Raw genomic sequence first — 23,775 nt, 5'->3', positions numbered from 1 at the left:
CATATTACATGGCTCACAAAGTAAGCAGGCCCTAATCCACTAGACAGGCTTGGTAAGATCGCCAAATTACACAGCTCACACGCCCAGGGCTGCACAAATATCGCTAGAAATGACCGTGCAGCACTTTGCTTTAGTCACAGCAGGTTCTGTCAACATGTTAAAAGACAACGATCAGCCGATAAGTGAACAAACGTTGGCTCATTAGCCACAGATCTTCCCGATAGTCTCGCCATGTATTAGGGCCCAATTTCAAACTATAAATATTGGTTTGTTCAGCTCTTTAAAAGAGGAGCCATCTAGGATTAAAAGAACAATGCTACTTTCTTGCAGAGACAGCACCACTCCTGTCCTCAGGTTGTTTGCGGCATTACAGCTCCAGTCACTTCAATGGAACAGAGCTGCAAAACCCCACCCAAACTAAGGACAAGGGGTCATTTTTTCTGAACCCCTTCACATTGCAGTGGTGACCACTATACTCTATAAAATAAATGGTGAAGTATCAGATCTGTGTGGTCCGCAAGCAGTGAGTTTCTGGTCAGTTTCTGGTGTTTTTAGGATAAATGGAGGATCTACATGTACATCTGTGTGATAACTATACCACGCACCTATGTTTTGTGCTCTCCCACCCCGGTACACATGTGGTTTCAGTAGAAGAGGGAGAAAAGCTGCTGGACTACTGTCAGCAATGGCCCCCCCCCCCCAAAAAAAAAAAAAAAAAGAAAAAGAAAAAGTTGAATAGTCTACCGTCTAGATAGTATGCAAGTGAAAACACAGCCATGGTATTTCAATGCAGATAGCGATTTATTATTCAGACCATTTTAGAATCATTGTGAAGGGTACCTCCATAAAACTAGTGCAAATCTACTCAAACACAGCAGTCCCCCAACTAAAGTGACAAATATAGCGCAATCACCCAGGTCATGAAACAGTACGGAAGCATAAGCTATAAATACATTGGGCAGCAGCCATGGTTATTGGTAGTAGGTTCTCATGTGCAGGAGATATCGGGGAACTTTCCTAGAAGATCTCAGTGACCTGAACTCCAGCCTGAAGTGTCCAAGAAGTTCCAGCAGACAGCAGCCATAAGTTGTCTAGAATGGCCAGGTCTAGCATAGTCCCATTCAGGATCGCCTTTATTCATAGCAGCAGTGACTTTCTGGACATCAGGGAAGTAGTGACAATTTTTTTTTAAAGTGCTAGGCATGTATATTCAAAATCTCCATGGGAATCCTGCTTGGTCTCCAGCGTTACGTCACTGTATACAAGTCCCTTCCAGACCCCCTTTTCCTCCAGATCAACAATATCCCCACTTACTTTGGTCTTGCGGATGTAGGCAGTGAAAGGGATGGTTGCATTTTCCATTTTGGAGACCACTAGTTGAGCAGTAACTTTAGTGCGTTGTGGGACATTGACCGTGATGCTTCGCTTTTCCACAATAGACCTGTTGGTGGATGCAACTTTTTGCATTGTACCATTATAGGTTATGTTTGCTTCAAAACCCAGGACAGTGAAGGAAGCCGAGAAGTTGGTGTTAAGGCCCCATGTTGTATTCCATTGAGTAGTTTCAGTGGTTCGGGTCTCCCAACTAAGAGCAAAACCATGGCTCTGCTCAACTTCCGTCTTGTTGACAAAGGTATCTTTCTTAAGCACACAAGGGCGGCAGACGAGCTTGGAGATGTCACCCAACTCAATGCTAGAGATGTCAAAACAAGGGCCATACATGTCTCCCAACCCAGGACGTAACCTGCAACACTCCTCCATGCTGGAACGACCGACTTCAATGTTGACTTCATGGCTTCGGAAGGTCCGGCATACATAGAGGCCATTGGAGGCTTTAAAGATTACCTTCTGCCCATCATGGAGTACATCAAACTCACAAAGTTCATCTGGCATGCACTTCTCAGTCTCCAAATGGACAATGCCATCTAAATTCGCCCAGCTGACATACATATCTCGAAAATCCTGCAGCAGAACCTTGCCATTTGGGAGCACGGATATACGAAACTTGCTGCCAAGGTCCTTCATCTCTCGGGCATAGATCAGGTACTGTTTACCATTACAACCCGAGCACCAGTACATCTCATTGTCCGTCTGGAAGGAGACACCTTCCTCAGCACCCACGTACATACTGAGGGGTCCAAGACCTTTTGAAATACCCTGCAGAAAGAAGGTGAAAAGTCAGTCTAAGGGTCCTATTCCACGGGCCGATGGGGGCCCAATCAACAATGTAAACTAGCGCTGCCCAATCAACAATGTAAACTAGCGCTGATCGTTTACATCTGCTAGATCGTTAAGCAAGGGCTGCAGGGACATCGTTACCGATGTCCTTGCAGCCGTTGTTTCATATAGTACAATACCTTGATAAATAAAAAAAAAAAAATAAAAAAAAAAAAAAGGCACTACTCAATTAAATGGATAACTAATACGGGGTGCTCTACCCAGCATGGCATAAACTATGGCTATGCCACAAATGAAGGGTGGCACATCCACAAAAGAGTTAATGATAATGTGAAATAATTAACTGTGTCCTCAAAACAAATATAGAAAATGTACAAAGCTACAGGTGCAAGACAGACAAGATAAAATCATTTAAAACACACACGGAACTGTGCAGAGTGAGCACAGACCCAGCAGGTACCCCGACATCTACAAGTGTATCGACCCCTTCAATGGCTCATATGATGTTACAGGCTGCTGTACCAAAACCTAACATAAGGTGTGTAGTAATGTATGTGCGCCTGTAATCAATGCAAAACAAGTGACAGTAAATGTGGCCAATAAGGCCCGAGCGTAAAAGATAGGCAACCATAGAAGGGAGTCCATGTCTGGGTCCAATGAGCCAGAGAGAACAATCAGCGGCGACTGAGTATTTCAGCAGCGTCATACATTACCTGTCCGGGCTGCAGGTCTTCTTTCTCCTGGTCCCGCGCCACAGCAGCTTCGGAGCGGGGCTGTCTGGGGCGGCTCCGGACAGTGATAGGCTAGACGGTCTGTCAGTTGAGACAGCCCCGCTCCAAAGCTGCTGCGGCGCGGGACCGGGAGAAGGAGAAGACCTGCAGCCCGGACAGGTAGTGTATGATGCTGCTGAAATAGTCGCCACTGATTATCACTCCGTGGAATAGAGAGAACAATCAGCCGAATCGGGCCAATTATCGCTCCGTGGAATAGGCCCCTAAGAACACCACATCCCAATCACACAGGAGACACTCATTTCCATTCTGGACTTTGAGCGGTGATGTTTTGGCAACCTTAATTTCCCAAAAAGAGGGAAAATAGTCACTTGATAACTCAGGGGTATTGTGACTAGGGAAGTACTAGCAAAGCACTTCACTAGGCTTGTCAGCCGGCTGCCTTTGAACAGTGCCATTCCGGGTGCCTAAGAAAGCTGGATCCAGTGCGGGAAACTGGGAGAAGTACTCATCCCATCCCTATGACCCATGGGGGAAATGCTCTTCTGTTCCCATCTACTGCATCCATTACTAACCATAGAGAAAATAAAAAAAATACATGTTTTTCTTACCATCTGGAGACCGCAGGGACTTAGTAGATCCTGTAAATAGAAATAAAAAAAGATCTAAGAAAGTAATGGGTGACCTCTGGTGGTACAGGTAGATATGGGAAAAAGACAACTGGTCAGATTGCAATGCCTCAACCTACCCTTCCCAGTCAGGTGATAAATGTAGGATTGGGATGCTCCCATCACTAGGGTCATGTGCATAAGGTACTGCAGAATTCAAGCATACCCTACACCACCGCTACTACCAGTACAGTGATGCATGTAGGAGCGCTGAGAAAGGGTGGCCATTAGAGATTAGCGGACCTGGAGCATGCGCGAGTCCATCCGAACACGATCGTTCGGCATTTGATTTTTTTTTTTTTTTTTCTCTACATAGCCTTAGGGCTTTATCCAAGTTCAGTAGCCACCACTAATCAAATGCCGAACGATTGGGTTCGGATGGACTCCAGCATGCTCCAGGTTCGCTCATCTCTAGTGGCCATACATTTTCAATGACTCAACTGAACATTCATGGGGAGTGGAAAGCCATAGCCAGAGAGCTCTGGAGTCCACTTATTCCACCCATAGCAATACAGACAGTATGTGTATGGGGGCCTCCAGACCCTCCACCAACAGATTATCTCTGGAAAGAAAGCATGGTGGATTTCCTCAATGCCCAACTTATCTCCACTGAATCTGTTGGTGGAGAGTCAGGAGTCCCAGAGAGGCTTTGACCAACAGTAAGAGAAAGAACCACAGGGTTAACCAATAAAAGACACATGGGTGAGGCCTCCTGCACAAGGCCATAATACATAGTCCATATTAGACCCAGAGTATAATACTATGGGCCAATGGACATGACCGACCCATATATTTATAGGACACGTACTTATCCAGGCTCAGACTCACACCTCCTACATTGTGCACAGTCTAATTCCAGGCATGGATGAGATCATGGATCTGGTTTTGCCAAGTACAAACCCAACATGACCACATGCAGGAGGCGTAAGATTAAGGATTGTGGGAGGGGGAAGCTGCACCTTACTGAAGGTAATACATGGGAAAAGTGGAGGGGTTGCCCATCATAACCAGTCTAGTCTGAATGGCTGCTATGGAAAATACCTCCCAGTTTCCTAAGGCTATCCTGACAATGAAATGCAAGAGCCGCCATTTTCCCTGCCAGAATCCATACAAAACCTTGCAGTCACTTTACACAGCACAACACACGGCCGGGCCACACAAATGATCAGTATCGTTCATGCGACCATTAAAGTCTATAGCCATCAGCCACACATGCCCTGTTCACAAAGATGAGAAGCCGATGAACAATGATTTATTGATCTGCACAAAAGATGGGATCAGCCAACAAGCAAGTGACCTCCGCTCCTCGGCCAATCGCTGTCACTTCTTACACAGGCCGATCGCATTTCTAGCAACACTCCTTACCGATAATCGGCCCGTGTAATAAGGCCCTTAGGCTGGGTTCACACTTATTTGCAAAAAAAAAAAAAAAAAAGTTATGCCTTTCTGTGCATCCAATTTTGCATTGACTTCCATTATAAAAAAAAAAAAAAAAAAAAAAAAAATCCATTTTTTAACATACACAGAAACAAGTCAACCTCATTTGTGTTAAAAAAAAAAAAAAAAAGGAAGTCAATGCACAAATAAATAAAGTACACCCCCATCCATTTTGTGCAAAAAAAAAAAAAAAAAAAAAAAAAACAGATTGCAAACACAGTGTGAACCCAGCCTTAGTGTAGGCCTGACTATGTGTGATTATTATATAGGATCACAGGTAGCATCGCAACACATCATGGAGTCATAGGGTTAATTTACACATCACAGCCATATTGTGGTTTCTGAGACATACAAGAACCTCAACAGGACTGCAATGTGTGAGGAGGAGAACTTTAGGGGAGATTAGCAGAGTGCATGGACCTCACCAATACAAGACACACTACATGGAGGAAGAGACACAGACATATATATCTCACAGGTAAAACCAGCAATCTATAGCATCACCCCATCACCCCATCACCCCATCACCCCATCACCCCATCACCCCATCACCCCATCACCCCATCACCCCATCACCACCTAGTAGCCGCCCTCAGGTACCCATGTGCTTGTCCAGGACTCACCAGCAATACTGCACCTTCTGAGCAGACGTGTCCTGCTGTCTCCTCCCCTGTGGGTTTTATCTTCCTGGGCCGGGGCAGGTGATCTGCGTTATTCCTAATGATGGGGATGGGGGGGGAGGTATTCTGGGCTGGGTTTTTGCTACACACATTTTTCTCATCACTCATCGTATGATGTATTACAGCCATTGACTTCTAGGCTGTGTTCACACATTGCAGTTTCATTACAGCAATGCATCATTTTTGTGAAGATGCTGCAGTATCACAACAGTCCTGCAATGGGGGTCTTACAATGTGTCTGAACACAGCCCTATGGAGAAACATAGGCAGAGAGCCATCAATCCCTCCGATGGTTATTTGGACTTTGGACAAGTTTACTATAAGGGAACATTCACATGTGGTGTGATTCAGCACCAAGGTTCCCATTGATGTGAGTGGGAAACCCTCGGCGTCTGTGTTGCCCATGTTGTTTCCATGTGAACATACCCCAAGGCTGCTCTCATAATCCCGCTGCATGTCTGCCTCCCTGTAAGGCCGTATTTACACGTTCCATAGTTGTTTCCGTAATTCCGGATCCACAATTACGACCAGATCTAGGTCCCATTGATTTCCATGGGGCTTTTCACACTGTGCGTAGTGTTACGGATCATGTCCTAGTGCAGCGGATTTTCATTCTGCTTATGATTTTCCTATTGAAGTCAATGGGATCCATGTTTTTTGCAGATTGTTGTCTGTAACACTCACAAAAAAATGCGTTTCCACAATAAAACGCGGATCCACCAAGAAACTTCACGCCAAAAATACCGACACTGATGGCATATGGATGCAGTAAAGACGATTTTTTTTTTTTTTTTGGCAGATTGAAGAGAAGAATTGTTTACTTTATGCACGGACCAGAAAAATATACTGAAGGTGTGAATAAGGATTTATGGCCACAAGTGTCAGCCTGACCGCTGCTTTGATGGCCTGAACTACCATCATAGTAATCCGTCATACCGTCAGCTCTGGTCATGTGACCCATTGTGACCAACTGTAACCATGCAACCATCGGCACCCACATCCACATGGCAACCATTGGCAACACATCCACATGACAACCATCGGCACCCACATCCACATGGCAACCATTGGCACCCACATCCACATGACAACCATCGGCACCCACATCCACATGGCAACCATCGGCACCCACATCCACATGGCAACCACTGGCATCCACATCCACATGACAACCACTGGCATCCACATCCACATGACAACCACTGGCACCCACATCCACATGACAACCATTTGCACCCGTATCCACATGGCAACCATTGGCACTCACATCCACATGGCAACCATCTGCGCCCATATCCACATTGATGCAGGATGGGAGCTGTACGGGTGTCTGCATGATTAGATCGCCATAATATCAAAGAACAGTTCCTCTAAACCATGGGTCTCCAAACTGCGACCCTCCAGCTGTTGCAAAACTACATTTCCCATCATGCCTGGACAGCCAAATCCAAAGCTTTAGCTGTCCAGGCATGATGGGAGTTGTGGTTTGGCAACAGCTGGAGGGCCACAGTTTGAAGACCCATGCTCTAAGCCATACTACTCCCCTCACCTGGGGGGGTACCAAGAGCACCCCTCAATGTCTGAACCCCTGTATGTTGTGGTAAGTGAATCAGGAAATAATCCCACAAATAATGACACCAAAGACATTTTGGTTTAGAGGAATTATTCTATCTTTATTAGGGGGGGGGGGGTCTTACAGGGGGGTTAGCCGCATTGTGGGCGGCCTGAGGACAGACTGTGAATATGACGCCCCCCACTGACAGGATGGAAAAAAGTCACCACACTTGAGATGGAAGGAATTGGCTACATCTGACAAATCCCCGCAGAATGATAAATGCAAAAGGACAAACAGATAAAACCCAGTAAAACCCAGTAAAACCCATATCACCTCACTGACCATGACGCGGCACAGCGGACCTGACCCACAAATAATATAGGAGGGGGGGGCAGCTGCACCAATCAGTCAGGTCCCGCTTTGAGTTGTGAGGACCGGCACCACCTTTATGTACATGGCGGCAGCCCAGGTGTTTTTGTGGTGTACCCCCGTGGTGGTAGTGTGGTCCCCCGGTGGTGGGACGGCCGGTCACTTGCTAGGTGTTGTAGTGTGACACCACTACTGTGCTGGATGGCCGAGATACAGCCGGACCTTATTATGTTGTCACGTGACGCCAGTGCCAGGTGGGCACACAGGTGTGATGGCATGCCTGCTTTTAAAGGGTAAGGCCGGTTGTACCCTTTTTCCCTGTGGTCGGTGTCCTGCCGGGTCCCTTGGGATAATGTCACAGGTGGCCAGAGCGGTGTAATGACCCTCCCGGATAGTAGGACCCGCCACCCACAGAAAGGGTAGGTGTGTCTCAAGGATGCGGTGTATATTCTGTGGTGGTGACCAATGATCACAGACTCTTGGAGTAACATTGAGTTGGTTTACTACTTGTAAATCTGCAGCAGGTAATACAAAAGAGCTTTGATATATACTTGATAAAGTTCCAATAGAAGACGTAAACGTAGGACAACCAGATCTGTAGGATAAGTGCAGTGTAGAAGATAGTTGTGTTGGTAGAGCTGTGCTGAGGTAGAGTAGCAGAGAGGAGGATGCTGTGAGTCTCAACCCATGTAGTAGTGTGCTCTGCCAGGATGTTTGAGGATACAATAAAATACTTGTAGAAGAAGAACACCTGTGCCTGTGTATTGACCTTTACATTAGTGTTCACACCACCTTATGCCCACTAGCGTTGGCTGAACCGTACTAATGGGTGACACAGGTCCCAGACCCTGTTACCCAGGTTGAGCAGAATGCTGAGGGTTCCCTGCTGACACCCGTGCTGCAAGATGGAGTTCATAGGCTACTGCAACTTTGCTCAACCGGATCAGTTCCTAGCTCTTTGGCTCTATAGTGCATACTGTCCTGCTCTGTCACTTCTCCGGTCCACGGCGTGGGTTGAGGTTATCTGTTGGCTTGTCCTCTCCTAAGAGGTTTAACACTGCATAGTGCTTTGTGTGGGTACTTGTAAGAAGGTTGGTAACAGTGTGCTGTCTTGCGTCCTACCCATGCGGGGCATTGGCTAAGACTGAACTTTGGGGACCTGGCAGAGGGCCGGGGCCCGGACAAGACTGCTGTGGAGAGCTATCTAGCTTGCGTCCTTTCTCCACACCATCCCGAACTGAAAGCTCTTGCTCCTCCTCCACCCATGGGACTAACTTCCTCTACAGCGTGTAGGGTGCGCTGCGATTGGGTGAACAGAGTGCAATAGAAGAAGAGAGAGGAGAGGTGATAGGAAAGAAGAAAGCAGAAATCCTACTGGTCTACAGATTATGGTACACACAAACACAATAACAATACCTTTGCTATCCTTCAGCTGTGCAGCTTCATATACTAAAACATAATACAGCGACATCTAGTGGTCAACTTTTAGTACTACTTTCACCATAGTAAGACCACGAAAAGTACAGACCTTTGCGAAGGGTGTATGCAATAGTAACACCGCTAGTGGGACGCCACATTTTCACCCCGCCAATATCTGGCCTGTAACATCTCTGACATGTCAATATCACCTGTCACTCAGTAACATTTATTTCACAAAAAAAATTCCATCATTTTTTGCACATTGATTGTAACACTATTTGGGCTGTAGGTATATATATATATACAGTATATGCTGGTTTGCTCAGCCCCTTACATCATGTCACATTTCATTACCTTTATTTTGTACGTTTTTTTTGTTTTGTTTTTTTATATTTTATAGGGTTTGGGTTTTTTTGTGTATCCTTTTATGTGATTTTTTTTTGTCAGATCCATGGCAGAATATTTTTATTTGTGCAAAAAACGCCCAGGACCAGATGTTAGCTATAAAGCCCCTATCACACGGGGGCAACAAGAAGGAGCAAGCGAGCGCCAACCTGTCAGGTCAGCGCTCACTTGCTTCTCGTTCCCCTCTCACTGCCGGCGCTATTATACAGGGAAGAGCCTTGGGGGCCGCGGGATGCTGCAGGGGGTCTTCTTGGATGCGTTCAGACAGCCCATAGAAGATAGCGGCGGTCTACTGCTGCCGCTCCTATTCCACAGACAGACGGCGGCATACCGCTGCTATCATGATTTTTCAACGTGTTGAAAGACAACGATCAGCCGACATCGTGTATGCCTGCTGATTGTTGTCTTCTAATAGACAAAGCGATTATCGGCCGCAACAGTGTAATAGGGCCTTAAGTCAATGGCATTTTGTGAAATGCTATACATACTTGACGTTTTTTTTTTTTCTGTGGAGTTTTCATCTCGCTGGCATTTTTTTTTTTTTTTTTTTTGGCTCTATGGCACCAGAAGCAGCATGGTGAGGGGGGGGGGGGGGGGGGGGCGTTTTTTTCTGCAAGCTTTGGCATTTCTCTCCCATAGAGTTGAATGGAATCCTTCTGTTAGTCTCAAAAAGGGCAAAAAAGCCATTCACGCCTAAAGTCAAAAACAAAAAACGGATAATCTCCTCTCTTTAAGTTGTCTTGCTCTGACATAAGGCTCAGTGAAGCCATATTTTTATTAGTGGTCGTGCTTGCTGGGATGGGGCCATTGACTTTCATCTTGGTCACCTATGGCCGGATCATTGCTGCAGTCACCAAGATCAGCACAAGTAAAGGTCGTCGAAAGACCTTCTCTACTTGTGCCTCTCACTTCACAGTGATGTAATAAAGATACAAAAAAAAGGTGACCAACTGTAACCGAATCCATTAGGTGGCGCCATCTACCCTAAGGCTGGCCCTGTGGATGGTGGCTTAAGGAGAATTTACCATCAGGTACATCCTCTTTAATCTGACGCAGGGATAGATCCGCGCCGTCACGGGGAAGCCAGTGCCGTGGTCCGTTTTTTCAACCGCAACCCGGTTCCAGTGTACGCGCCATTCTATCCATGGGTCCCGGGCCAGAGCTAAAGCACAGGAGGAGGGCTGGCCCGCCCCCAGTGGGAGGGAATTCCCTCCCCTCTATGACGCGGCTTCATAAGAATCAATGGAGCCGCGTCATACAGGGGCGGGGGATTCCTCCCACTGGGAGTGGGCCTCCTGTACTTCAGCTCCGACCCGGTACCCATGGATAGGTCACGGTTCAAAAAACGGACCACGGCACCGGCTTCCCCGTGACGGCGCCAATCTATCCCTGCGTCAGATTAAAGAGGATGCCCCCCCCCCCCTCCTCCTTTTGTACAGTGTTATGGGGGCTGCCATCTTGCCTGGGTCCTTCTTAACAGCATTTAGTGACATGCTTTACAGCCAGACTCATGAACATAGATGACAATAGAAAGGCTATGTCCCCTTGAGATGAATGTGAAACATCATTGAGCACGCTCTGTGACCTGTGAGGAGTTCATTATACAGGGAGCTGCTATTGTCTCTTCTACTAGTGTCACATGACGCTGCGATGCGGTACAGTTCACTTTACAGCAGCCTCCTCTTATCACCACACACAGAACAGGAAGTCTCAGCTTAGTTTTAGCCCCAGTGGTGAGAATTAAAACTGCAAGATCTCGGGATTATTTTATAATATAGAAAAAATGGAAAATTAGAAAAAAATTCACCAAAAATTCTTTAAAAAATATGTTTAACATAAAAACATTAGTTAAACAATAAGTAATTTTCTGATGACACTATCCCTTTAAGTGATGTTTACATCTGACAGGTCTAGCAATGATCGGGCCTTGGTGCCACCGGTCAATAGAATTTGGTAACCTGGCAATTACTTCTCACAGGGACCTGGCAGGGCTGAAAGATCCATGAAATCTCTCAGTAAGAACTTGTAGCCAGGTCTCGGGATCAGGTGCAGATCAGGCACTCGGGATCTTCTCTATAGGGATTTGTGAGGGTTTATATGAGAGGGGAGGACAGAAGAGGTGCGGGAGGCCTGAGGACTGTGTGTATGACGCCCCCGCCGCAGAGATGATGTCTGTAACGTCTCTGACACCTCCGGATCACCCATCACTCCGCGCCCAGAAGAACAGTTATTACACCCAAACTTCTCATCATTGTTTGTACATTCATTGAGATATCATTGAGGCTGCAGGTATATATGTATATACAGTATATGCAGGTGTGCTCAGCCCCTTACACAACGTCACATTTCATTACCTTTATTTTATAGGTTTTTTTTTTACATATTTATGTCATTTCTTTAGCCTGCACATTGTTCTGCTCTCCTCAGCCACATTCACACACGGCAGACATGCTGCTGGACTAGCACAAGTAGAATCCGCAGCAGATCACAGCACCAGGAGACTGGCTGAGGCTCCGCTGATCTTGGATGAGGCTCCGCAGATCTTGGCTGAGGCTCCGCAGATCTTGGCTTAGGCTCTGCTGACCTTGGATGAGGCTCTGCAGGTCTTGACTGAGGCTCTGCTGATCTTGACTGAGGCTCTGCAGATCTTGGCTGAAACTCCGCTGATCTTGGCTGAGGCTCTGCTGATCTTGGCTGAGGCTCCGCTGATCTTGGCTGAGGCTCTGCTGACCTTGGCTGAGGCTCCACAGATCTTGACTGAGGCCATGTTGATCCTGGCTGAGGCTCCGCAGAACTTGGCTGAGGCTCCGCAGATCTTGGCTGAGGCTCTGCTGATCTTGGCTTAGGCTCTGCAGATCTTGGCTGAGGCTCTGCTGATCTTGGCTTAGGCTCTGCAGATCTTGGCTGAGGCTCTGCTGATCTTGGCTGAGGCTCTGCTGATCTTGGCTGAGGATCCGCTGATCTTGGCTTAGGCTCTGCTGATCTTGGCTGAGGCTCCGCTGATCTTGGCTGAGGCTCTGCTGACCTTGGCTGAGGCTCCGCTGATCTTGGCTTAGGCTCTGCTGATCTTGGCTGTGGCTCCGCTGATCTTGGCTGAGGCTCCGCTGATCTTGGCTGAGGCTCTGCTGATCTTGTGCACAGGCAAATCCCATATGGAAATCTGAGCCTGCTGCCGATCTGTATCTGCAGATTCCTCCATCGGATGGGAGGGGGTCTTCTACATGTAACACCTGTGGGTTTTGCAGCAGATTGTAGTTTTGTCATAGAAGAAAATGTGGGCTATATATGGACCCGTCTTCACACATAATTTAAATGCTTTTTTTTGTGTGTGTGTGTTTTTGTTGTTTTTTTGCGGACTGTGCCCTGACATCTGTGACTTTCCAGTATCTCCTCTGCCTCCTTCTCATATATATACATCATTGTTGTTATTATTATTATTATTATTATTATTATTAGAGCAAATGAATAAATTTACAGTATTACGAAGCGGAGAGCTTTGTTAGCTTTGCAGTCAGTGCCCCTCTGCTCCAGGTGCCTGGAAAAGCTGGATCTCTAATAAGAATAATTGTTTTTAGTAGCAGCTTTTTTTGGATATTACTTATGGTTTTTTTTTCTGGCATTTATTGTAGCATTTTAACTGCAAAAAAATGTCATTGATTGCTCTTTAATGCTTTGTGGCACAACCTCTTTTCTTTATTTATTTTAAAGGGGAGCTATCAGCAGGTTAGATGAATCTACCCTGCTGATAGCCCCCTATAGCATACGGGGCGCTGAGGAGGAAGGTATGTGTCTTCCCCTCCTCCTCGGCGCCGGTCCTGCACTGTTAGAGTAAAACCAGCTCCGGAGCAGTGTTGGGAGCACTGCCGCGTCACCCGGCCCGACCCTTCTAATGATAGTCAATGGAAGTAGGGGGGCCGGATGATGCAGCAGTGCTCCTAGCAGTGCTCCGGAGTTGACTGTACCCCAACTAACAGTGCAGGATCTACGCCGAGGAGGAAGGGAAGACACATACCTTCCTCCTCAGCGTCCCCAGTGCTATAGGGGGCTATCAGCAAGTTAGATTCGTCATATGTGTGTGTGTATTTTTTTTTATTTTTATTTTTTTTGGGGGGGGGGGGGGGAGGTTAAGGGATAATTCATTCTCTATGTGTTCCTGTTAGTACTTTGTATTTTCAGCTATTTTTTTATTAGCTTTTTGGCTGGGAAGATATCATGTAAATGCCTCTTGGGGGTCTCAGCACTGAAGATATGGGACATAAAGTAGAGGTTATGGGGGGGGGGGGGGGGTCCTGAACACTACAGTCGCATCTCCCCAGCCTGAGAACTATACACTATCCTCTACTATGGGCCCGCACAGGAGTCTTGTGAGCTGTGGGTATATACTGGCCTGTAATCATAAAGAACCTGGACGGACTCCAGCACAGGCCGGTGCGATGGGGTGATGTTACCGTGGCTGCTGGCATCACTGCATAGGCTTGAGGAGGCCTACATAATGGTCTCCTATATCCCCCATTGGGTAGGTATTAATTCTACTATTTCACAGGATACTAATTCAGTGTGGGGATGCAGCAAAGGGGCATCACTCCTCTAAGGGGGTTACTCCTGCAGAACAACCTTCCAGGAATAAAAAAAAAGTGAAAATCTGAATACCAAACATAAAAAAGATTGTATGACCAGGCTCCACTTAATATTCACCCAATAAAACACAACTAAAAAAAAATTCAGAGTCAAAAAGCTTCCAAGCTTCCATCCTTTTCACCAGTTTTTATGTAAAGGTTTGGTGACCACTTGTCTCCAGGATTTACCCAGCTTGTATGTGACATTCTACCCAGATGCCCCATACTCCCCCATCTGGCACACATGGGCCGTTACCCTTGGAAAGCTGAGGGGTTTATAACAATTTGGGGAAGAACTTTTGCTGAGATTTTTAATGGAATTTGTTTGCACTCTTGAGAATGTTTGTGACTTCTTGAACTTTTTGCTCAGATTTCCAGGAATCTCATGGCAGAAGCCGGAAACCAGTCGTCTGTGTCCGTATTTCTGGTCGTGGGTTTAAGTGATGCTGAAGAACCTCAGGTTCTGCTTTTCCTCATCTTCCTTGGCATCTACCTCATCACAGTTGTGGGAAACATTGTCATTTTCAGTGTCATCACCTTCGACCATCGGCTGCACACCCCCATGTACTTCTTCTTAGCCAACCTTTCCATCATTGACATCATTTTCTCATCCATCACTGTCCCTAAGCTTCTGTTCATCCTGGTCACAGCGCGAAAAGCCGTCACTTTCTCAGACTGTGTCACCCAACTATCGTTATTCCAGTTCTTCGTGGTGGCAGAATGTTACCTTCTTGCCGTCATGTCTTATGATAGATATGTGGCCATCTGCTTTCCGCTCAACTACACCCTCATCATGAGTCGGGAGGTGAGGTTCAAGATGGTCGTTTTTTGTTGGGTTTGTGGTCTAGTAAACTCTGTGGCCCAGGCCATTTCAGTCTCCTGTCTTGATTTTTGTGGTCCTAATAAAGTTGACCATTTCTTCTGTGACGTTACTCCTCTCTTTAAGTTGTCTTGCTCTGACATAAGGCTCAGTGAAGCCATATTTTTATTAGTGGTCGTGCTTGCTGGGATGGGGCCATTGACTTTCATCTTGGTCACCTATGGCCGGATCATTGCTGCAGTCACCAAGATCAGCACCAGTAAAGGTCGTCGAAAGACCTTCTCTACTTGTGCTTCTCACTTCACAGTGGTGGGTCTGTATTACGGCAGCGGGATCTTCAGCTACATCTGGCCGTCCTCTACCTACGCCATGAGCAAAGATGTTAAGGTGGTGGCTGTGCTCTACACCATCATGACGCCCATGCTGAACCCCATTATTTACAGCCTGAGAAACAGGGAGGTAAAACGAGCAATGAAAAAGATTCTGGGGAGCAAAGAAATGAACTAGGCCTCTAATATCTACAGCCGTCCATGAATAGTCACCTACTGTCATTCAATAAAAGATTCTGTAACATGTATGTGTATGGCGGTAGGCATGTATGAGACCCTGTTCCCCTTGTCGGACCACCCTTGATCATACACTAATTCTGTAGATAGGGGATGAGTCTTAATGGTGGGACAAGAACTTTGAGAGCAGATTTCAATTCACAGCCATAAAATAAATGTACTCTTTAAGTCACGGTATCCATGGTGTGCCAGTAGACTGGATCTGGTTGACTGTTATTGGTAACATCTCCAAGTTAAGGATCGATAAGTCATAGACATAGGACACAGAATATCATATTTTTAATTCTTTATACTTTTTATGGTTTTAGATTGTTTTGCAAGCACAAACTTTTAGAAAGTTTCTCAGTTTCAGAGGAGACAGAGTCACAAGGGGATCTCTCTGTAGGGTTTATATCAGAGCAGAGAGGACAGAACAGGGGAGGACAGACTGGAAGATGATACCAGGTACAGCACATCAATGCCAGGGATGGGGGGGCACTTACCTTCTAGTCATACAATGTACGTTATCTACTGAATCTGAATTGTTCCGTCTAGCCTATCATTCTGGAAAATGTTAACAATCTCTAAAACCCTAAAAACATCTTCTTTTCCGATAGAAAATTATTGTCTTCTCTACTCTGAGAAATAGATTTTTATACTTTTTTTTACTATTCTTAACTAGTTAATAATTAACTTCTTCTATTTAGCAATGTAATAATAATCATCCGAATATATCCTGACACTACAGAGGGTATGATGTGTATACAGGTATATAGAATGATTTTTACAGACCTCTGTGGATTCACAATAACATTTCTGCAGCTTTATATCACCGGATGGTTCAGCTGCAAAACTACAACTCCCATCATGCTGAAGCTGTCAGTAATCACAGGAGCCCTAACCTCCCCCCCCCCCCCCCCAACATACACAAACACACGTTTGACATAGACACTGACTGGCTGACACTGAGTGACTGACACAGATTGACACAGACACTGACTGACACACACAATCACACACTTAGACACTGACACACAGCACTTACAGATCAGTCTTCTCCCTCTTCCCATTCCCATGCACTTCAGTGAGCGGGCATCAGAAAACATCAGAAAACCAGGCCCCTCTCCCTCTCTGGGCCCCTAGAGATGCTGTGGACCCTGGCACTTGCCCGTGTAAGCCCTGTGCTCATGCCAGGCCTGCAGATCGGTGCTATGGGGGGCCGTGCTCCAAACAGTGTAACCAGACCACGGAGTAAGCGATTAAGTGCATGGGAATGGCGCAGAGGAGGAAGGTAAGGCGCGGTTCACACTACGTTTTTGCAAGAAAAACTGGTGCATTTGTGTGCATCCGTTTAGAGCGGTTTTCTCATTGACTTCCATTATAAATAAAGGATCAAAGCGCGTCTTTCTTTAACATACACAAAAACGTATTCAACCACATTTTTGTGTACATTAAAAAAAAAACGAATTTGATGTAATAAGACGTGCACCATGATTGCCGATTGTGGTCTTTCATGTCAGCGACAGTCTGCTGCTCATGCTTTGTAGAAGAGGGGCTGCAGCAGCAGGCTGCCACCAAATTCAATGGGCAGCTGCCCCCCGCTTGTTGCATAATAGCATAGACAGTAAGCAGGGGAAGCGAGCACTGACCTGACAGATCGGCGCTCGCTTCCCCCTCATTATCCTGCCGTGTAATACGGCCTTTATCCTTATTACTATAGTTTGGAAAGGGATTTATACATTTTATGGTGGCTACCATGTGGGGTATGTAACCTTATCCTTCCTGCTTTTTTTTTTTTTTTTTTTTTTTTTTAGGATAAAACATTTTGAAAGCAGAAGAAAATTATTCTTTTCATTTCTGTTGTGATTTTTTCATGAATTTCTGAACATCTTAAATGGCTTAATTTTACAGTAGTTTCTAGAGGATGTAGACACCTGATTTGTTGATCGCTGCTATAGAGCTCTGCGATACTCCTGAATCATGGCGCTGTATGTTCCCACTATGGAAGAAGATTTATTGCTCCATTTATAGTTAGATACTTTGTGTCACTGTCAGGACTATAGTACTATAATGAAGGGACAGGGCAAGGACATAGGTAGCGAGCCCTAGCCTGGTCCCACCCAGCTGACCGGCCTACTTGCCTCAAACAGTCCTAGGCGACTGCGGAGAACCACGGTAACGCTATAGTGGAAACAGAACAGAGATCGTTGTACAGGTCGGGGTTAAAGGAGAACTGCGGCTTGGGTGACTTTTGGCAGAGTGTTGGGGAGGATGAAAGAAGTAACATGGTCGCCCCTCACCACCACCTGCAGCATTCTGCCAAAAATCACCCCAGCCCTGAGTTCTCCTAACACAGCACAAAATCAGGAACCAAAGAAGTAGTAAGGGAAACAAGGGCTGAGGTCAGGAAAGCATCCCCCTCCCCGGCCGGTGACGAGGGCCAGCAGGGCTGTGTTCAGTTATTTAAATCTGCTGCAAATCCACATCAATATGGTGTGTGTGAAGCTACCCTTAGGGTGCCTTCACATGTAACGACTCGCAGCCAAAATCCTGATGCGAGTTTGGCAGCGAGGTCCGCTATAAGCTAAGGTCCTGGCAGGCCCCTGCGAGTATGTAATGTCGCCGCCCCCTTAACCCCTTCATCGGCTCCCGCGCTGTCTCTATACGCTGCCGCCCAGCCAATCAGTGGCTGCGGCTGGGCAACACACTGATTGGCTGGGCGGCAGAGCAGAAACCCGGGGCCCCGTGCAGCAAGGAGACAGGTAATGTATAGAGACAGTGCGGGAGCCGATGAAGGGGTTAAGGGGGGCGGCTGCATTACATACTCATAATGTAGTCACAGGGGCCTGCCAGGACCTTAGCTTATAGCGGATCTCACAGCAAAACTCACAGCGAGATTTCTGCTGCGAGTTGTGTAAAGGCACCCTTAGGCCCCGTTCACACAGAGCAAGAACGGTGGAATTCAGTGGCGGAATCGTCCACCAGCCTCCCTCTCATAATGACACTCTATGGGAGGCTAGCGCTCTGCATCTCTTGGCGCTGAAGAATTAACATGTTCATTCTTCAGCGCGGGGAGAGGAACCGCGCGTGCCACCGGTAGAGTGTCATTATGACACAGAGGCTGGCGGCATTCCGCCACGGAATTCCACCGTTCTTGCTCTGTGTGAAGGGGGCCTTAAAGTGAAAGCTGAGCTGTGATTGGTTGCTATGGGCAACACTGACACTCTGACTATAAGGTAGCTTGGTAAATTGCCCCCTCTGGTGTATTTGCCAGTTTTTGTTTTTAGCTTTTATAGCTCACAGAAGCCATATTTTGCCCTCATTGAAGTTAACGGGTAGAGTCCCCTAGTGTCCACATATAATTGGTCATAAAATTAGATGTCAGGCCTTTTTTATCCATTTACATGCGATACGATGGCTCGATTTTCACATTGTGGGAACATGCTATGGATAGGAGTAAACAAGCCTTTAAAGTGAATGTACCCTCAGGCCTGGGCTGAAGCACTGGAGGTGAGCCGACCCCCCCCAGTGGGAGGAAACCCCCGCCCCTCTATGACGCAGCTCTATGAGAATGAATGGAGCCGTATCATAGAGGGATGGGGGGGGGGTTTCCACCTCCAGTGCTTCAGCCCAGGCCTAATGGTACATTCACTTTAAAGGGGCTCTCCTAATGGGACGACCTTCCTCTGAAACATAATTTACATGTGCTTGGGATGTTGTTGCTGTGACATCTGTGTGGTTCGGCAACAGGGCAGCAGCGAAGTTGGTCCCTGGATCTTATAAAGTCATAGGCAGCTAGTAGGAGTAATCACATGGAGCCCACTGTGTGACTGGTGTGTAAGGGTACTATTAGACGGGCCGATAGGGGCCCAATAATAAATGTAAAAGAGCGCCAATCGGCTAGATCGGCCCTCGTTTACGGGGCCTATTACACGGCCCGATAATCGTTTAACAAGGGCTGCAGGGACATCGCTACCGATGTCCTTGCAGCCCTTGCTAAACTGGTATACATTACCTATGCCGGGTCGAGGGCTCCTCTTGTGGTCTGCTTCTCCCCGGGTCCTGCGCGCTGCAGCTTCAGAGCGGTCTGTCTTAGCTGACAGGCCACTCAGCCAATCACTGGCCGCGGCTGGCCATCAGCTAAGACAGACCGCACTGAAGCTGCAGCGCGCAGGACCCGGGGAGAAGAGGAGCAGGAGGAGCCCTGGACCATGGATAGGTAATGTATTCTTTTGCAAATCGTTAGTCGCCTGCCGCGCACCACTATTACACGTAGCGGTGCGCGGTCGGTGGCTGACAATTATAGGTCTGAACCTATATCAACGATCAGCCGATGACAACGATCATCGGCTGATCGCTGTTTATTACACAGAACGATAATCGGCCGGATAGGGCCGATTCGGCCGATTATTGTTCCGTGTAATAGGACCCTAATACTGTTCCACCATTTTATGGGCAATTCTCTGTGACCCCTTAAAATGGGCAGGTTTCCAACCCAGCGAGAGAGACATCAGTGCTCCATGTCTGTATGTGACAGCGGTGGGAGAGAGGAAAGCCCACCTGACGTGTGAGGCAGTGGATGCCGCCTACACCACATACTGTGTATCACCATGTTGCTCACTCAGGGACAAAGTCTGAGCAACTATTTAAAGGAGTACACAACTGGTTTCAGAAAGTTATCTAGATTTGTAATTTACTTCTATTTAAAAATCTCCAGTCTTCCCATACCTATCAGCTGCTGTATGTCCTGCAGGAAGTAGTGGATTCTTTCCAGTCTGACACAGAGCTCTCTGCTGCCACCTCTGTCCATGTCAGGAACTGTCCAGAGCAGCAGCAAATCCCCATAGAAAACCCTCTCCTGCTCTGGACAGTTCCTGACATGGACAGAGGTGGCAGCAGAGAGCTTGTGTCAGACTGGAAAGAATACACCAATTCCTTCAGAACACAAAGTAGCTGATAAGTACTGGAAGACTTGAGATTTTTAAGTAGAAGTAAATTACAAATCTATATAACTTTCTGAAACCAGTTGATTTGAAAGAAAGAGATTTTCACTGGGGTACCACTTTAAGTGTATACCTCTGAAAACCAACAAGCATTGTGGATCACTACCTGTGCTGTTTTAAATGGTAATTGAGCTGCAGTAACCCACACCACCGGTAGACAGTACATGGCCCAGGGGCTACCAGTAACATCAGGGTACAACTGAGTGGCTGGTCGCCAGGTGTGGTGATCCTGAGAGTAAGCCATCAATGTTATAAACCCAGACATCCCCTTAAACTACAAGACCACCACTCACGTTTGACCACCTGTACACGATTCAGGGCCTTGAAGAGCAATGGGGCCATTGGCTTTCATCCTCCAACCAACAATTCCCTCACACCCAATAATGAGTCTTCCTAGATGGTTAAAGAGACTCTGTCAGCAGGTTTATGCTGTTCTATCTCAGGGTAGTATAAACTAGCAACAGAGAAGCTGAACAGAATGATGGATCGCTTACATTGCTCAGTGCAGCTGATTTGGAGTCCTCTCCATTATGTGCATGAGCCCAGTAGTCCTGAATATTCATGAGCAGCAGAAAACTCTGGTGGCAGTTATCTATCCATGCTGTGTATAGGCAGTCACCTGTCAATCATCAGCTGGAGGGCGGGGGGAGGGGTGCAGCAAGAATCCTATTCTCCTGCATATTAGGAGAACGGCTGAACAGAATGATGTAAGAATTATGTAATGCACAGATCTGTTCAGCATTTTTATCTCTAGTTTATGCTGCCTTCATTGAAGACAACATAAACCTAGTGACAGATTTCCTTTAAGGTTTATAAACCAGTAGAGCCATGTATCTCCTCACATGTCTGCAGGATTTGGGCTGTGGCCAATGTCAACTGGAAAGTACCACTGTATAAATGACTTTCACTCTAGAGGGCAGCATAGACGCTCCGTGAGTAGCGCTGCGTACTTGCAGTCCTGGGTTCAGGGTTTAAATCTACCTAATATTTATCTATTAACCTTTTAGATCAACTCATTTCCAATGGAAGACACTAACTGGAGGAACCAGTCAGCGGTTTCCATCTTTCTGATAGTTGGTCTTTCGGAAACACCAGATCCTCAGATCCTTCTCTTTCTTGTCTTCCTTGCCATATACCTCATCACGGTGATCGGTAACATTATGATTCTAAGTGTGATTTCCATTGACCAGAGACTCCACACGCCTATGTACTTCTTCTTGGCCAACCTTGCTGTGGTCGACATCTTTTTGTCTTCTGTCACCGTTCCCAAACTCTTGTACATCTTGATCACAGCCCAGAAGTCAATTTCCTATGCAGGATGTGTCACTCAACTTTACTTCTTTCAGCTATGCATGGTGGTGGAGTGCTATATTCTTACAGTGATGGCTTATGATAGGTATGTGGCCATCTGTTTCCCTCTCAACTACACCCTTATTATGAGTAGAGCAGTGAGAATCAGGACTGTCCTCGCCTGCTGGGCCAGTGGTGTCCTGAATTCAGTTGTCCAGGTTGTATCAGTAAGTCATCTTAACTTCTGTAGTCCGAACAAGGTAGACCATTTCTTCTGTGATGTCACCCCACTCTTCAAGTTGTCTTGCTCTGATACAAAAGTCGGAGAGGGACTTTTCATGATAGTGGTTGTAGTTGCTGGGATGGGACCCCTCATATTTATATTGGTAACTTATGGCCGGATCATTGCTGCAGTTACTAATATTAGCACCAGCAAAGGTCGTCAAAAGACCTTCTCTACTTGTGCCTCCCACTTCTTGGTAGTGTCTCTATATTACGGCAGCGGGATCTTCAGCTACATCTGGCCGTCCTCTACCTACGCCATGGACAAAGATGTCAAAGTAGTGGCTGTGATGTACACCATCATGACGCCCATGCTGAACCCTGTTATCTACAGCCTGAGAAACAGGGAGGTAAAACGGGCAATGAGAAAAGCAATGGGGATTCCATGAACACAAGATGGCAACCGGATGTCTTAGGAATGGTGGAGTTTATCTAATCACTGTATTAAAAATGTATTTTAACTAGAAAATATGGTATAGAATTAATATTTTCTAGGTTTAGGTTTCTCCTAAAATCGGGAACCCGAATGTGAATGTACCTAGAACTGATACACGTAACTAGAACTCATGTGAGCCCGGAGACCTGCACGCGGTACATGGGGCAATAAGGTTTGATCAAATTATATACCAACATTCTGGTGTTGGTTTTTAAATGTAGCCGAGAGGCATTAGTGTGAACCATGGGTGTGAGGTGCAGCCATTTCTCTTTCTCTCTAGGTCTGTAGCTAGAACTACCAAGCTCAACAAAGGATGGAGGACATAGTGGTATGGATGGAAGTCACAGTGTACTGTATATATCTGATGGGAGCATAAGAGCTGTTCTGGAATTTGTAGGCACTACCCCATGACTGACACGCTCTGGGCTGGTTGCAGCTGATGCGTCTTATAGGAACTAACAGAGCATATAGTATTGCGGTATGCCATATGTGCAGACACTGTAAACACATCGGCTAGAAATTGCACTTTGCCTCCTTAATTTAACACCGGGGACTGTATAACGCTATATAATGCAGCACAGATTCCTTCTCTACCGTAAAGCGGGCTCGAATATAAAGGCGCTTTTTTCTATTTATGTTGTTTTGTTGGTTATTATCTTGGTCTGTCAAACAGGAGGTAAGTGATTAGTTACTGGGAGTTGAATCAATGAAAGAGTCAAATGATCAATAGAATTTCTGCCCAATTTACAGACCATGTAGAAAAAGTTTTACATATGTGTCATCTTTGGATAAAGTCAAACAACCAAACGATATTGATTCCACCAGACCAACCAATAGGCAGATCTCCAACCTTTATAACCTACAAGAGAAGTTCTCATCTAAAAAAAACTCTAATACAATGTGTTTTAAGCACAAAAACTTAGATTTGACCCTCTAAGAAAACTGGGTCAGAGTTCAAAAGGCAGGCGGTTGATAAGCCGACTACCAAGCTAACGAAGGGATTTGCTTAAATACTGTAAATTTGCTCATCACTACTGAGAGATGATCATTTATAGATAAATTGTGCCAAGGTGAGACAAGATTGAAACCAAAAACATTCCTCTTCCAGTCCTAACAAAAAGAAAGTGTGTGTGTGGGTAGGATAGGTTCACACCATAGTTTGTGATTCAAGGGCCAAAAATCTGCTGCCAACCTATCCGTGTATGGGATAGGGCCCTATTTCTTTTAATGGTCAGCATGCAGTCAGCTTATCACTACGTTTGAACAATTTTCCGAGTGTATAAGAGTTTTGGCTCGGACTGAAAAGCGTTTTTTGCAGCACTATAGGGAAAAAACATGGAT

General features: G+C 46.3%; 3 protein-coding genes across 3 annotated transcripts; 2 read left to right on the top strand and 1 right to left on the bottom strand.

The window, feature by feature from the left end:
• Nucleotides 1–850: 850 nt before the first annotated feature.
• LOC138803044 (uncharacterized) lies at nt 851–6,542 on the bottom strand. Its single transcript, XM_069986871.1, has 3 exons — nt 6,121–6,542; nt 3,521–3,550; nt 851–2,157 (listed from the first exon to the last, which is right to left on the bottom strand). Exons 1-3 carry the CDS (start codon nt 6,148–6,150, stop codon nt 1,189–1,191), a joined length of 1,029 nt encoding a protein of 342 aa, XP_069842972.1. The 5' UTR covers nt 6,151–6,542; the 3' UTR covers nt 851–1,188.
• A 7,901-nt stretch (nt 6,543–14,443) lies between these two features.
• On the top strand, nt 14,444–15,385 carry LOC138765857 (olfactory receptor 5A2-like). The gene has a single exon (XM_069942961.1). It carries the CDS (start codon nt 14,444–14,446, stop codon nt 15,383–15,385), a length of 942 nt encoding a protein of 313 aa, XP_069799062.1.
• A 1,311-nt stretch (nt 15,386–16,696) lies between these two features.
• Nucleotides 16,697–22,387, top strand: LOC138765856 (olfactory receptor 5A2-like). The gene is made up of 2 exons (XM_069942960.1): nt 16,697–16,714; nt 21,434–22,387. Exons 1-2 carry the CDS (start codon nt 16,697–16,699, stop codon nt 22,385–22,387), a joined length of 972 nt encoding a protein of 323 aa, XP_069799061.1.
• Nucleotides 22,388–23,775: the final 1,388 nt, after the last annotated feature.

This window comes from Dendropsophus ebraccatus, chromosome 10, assembly GCF_027789765.1.
Source record: "Dendropsophus ebraccatus isolate aDenEbr1 chromosome 10, aDenEbr1.pat, whole genome shotgun sequence".
NCBI lineage: Eukaryota > Metazoa > Chordata > Amphibia > Anura > Hylidae > Dendropsophus > Dendropsophus ebraccatus.
This window is presented reverse-complemented; position numbering and strand designations above follow the sequence as displayed.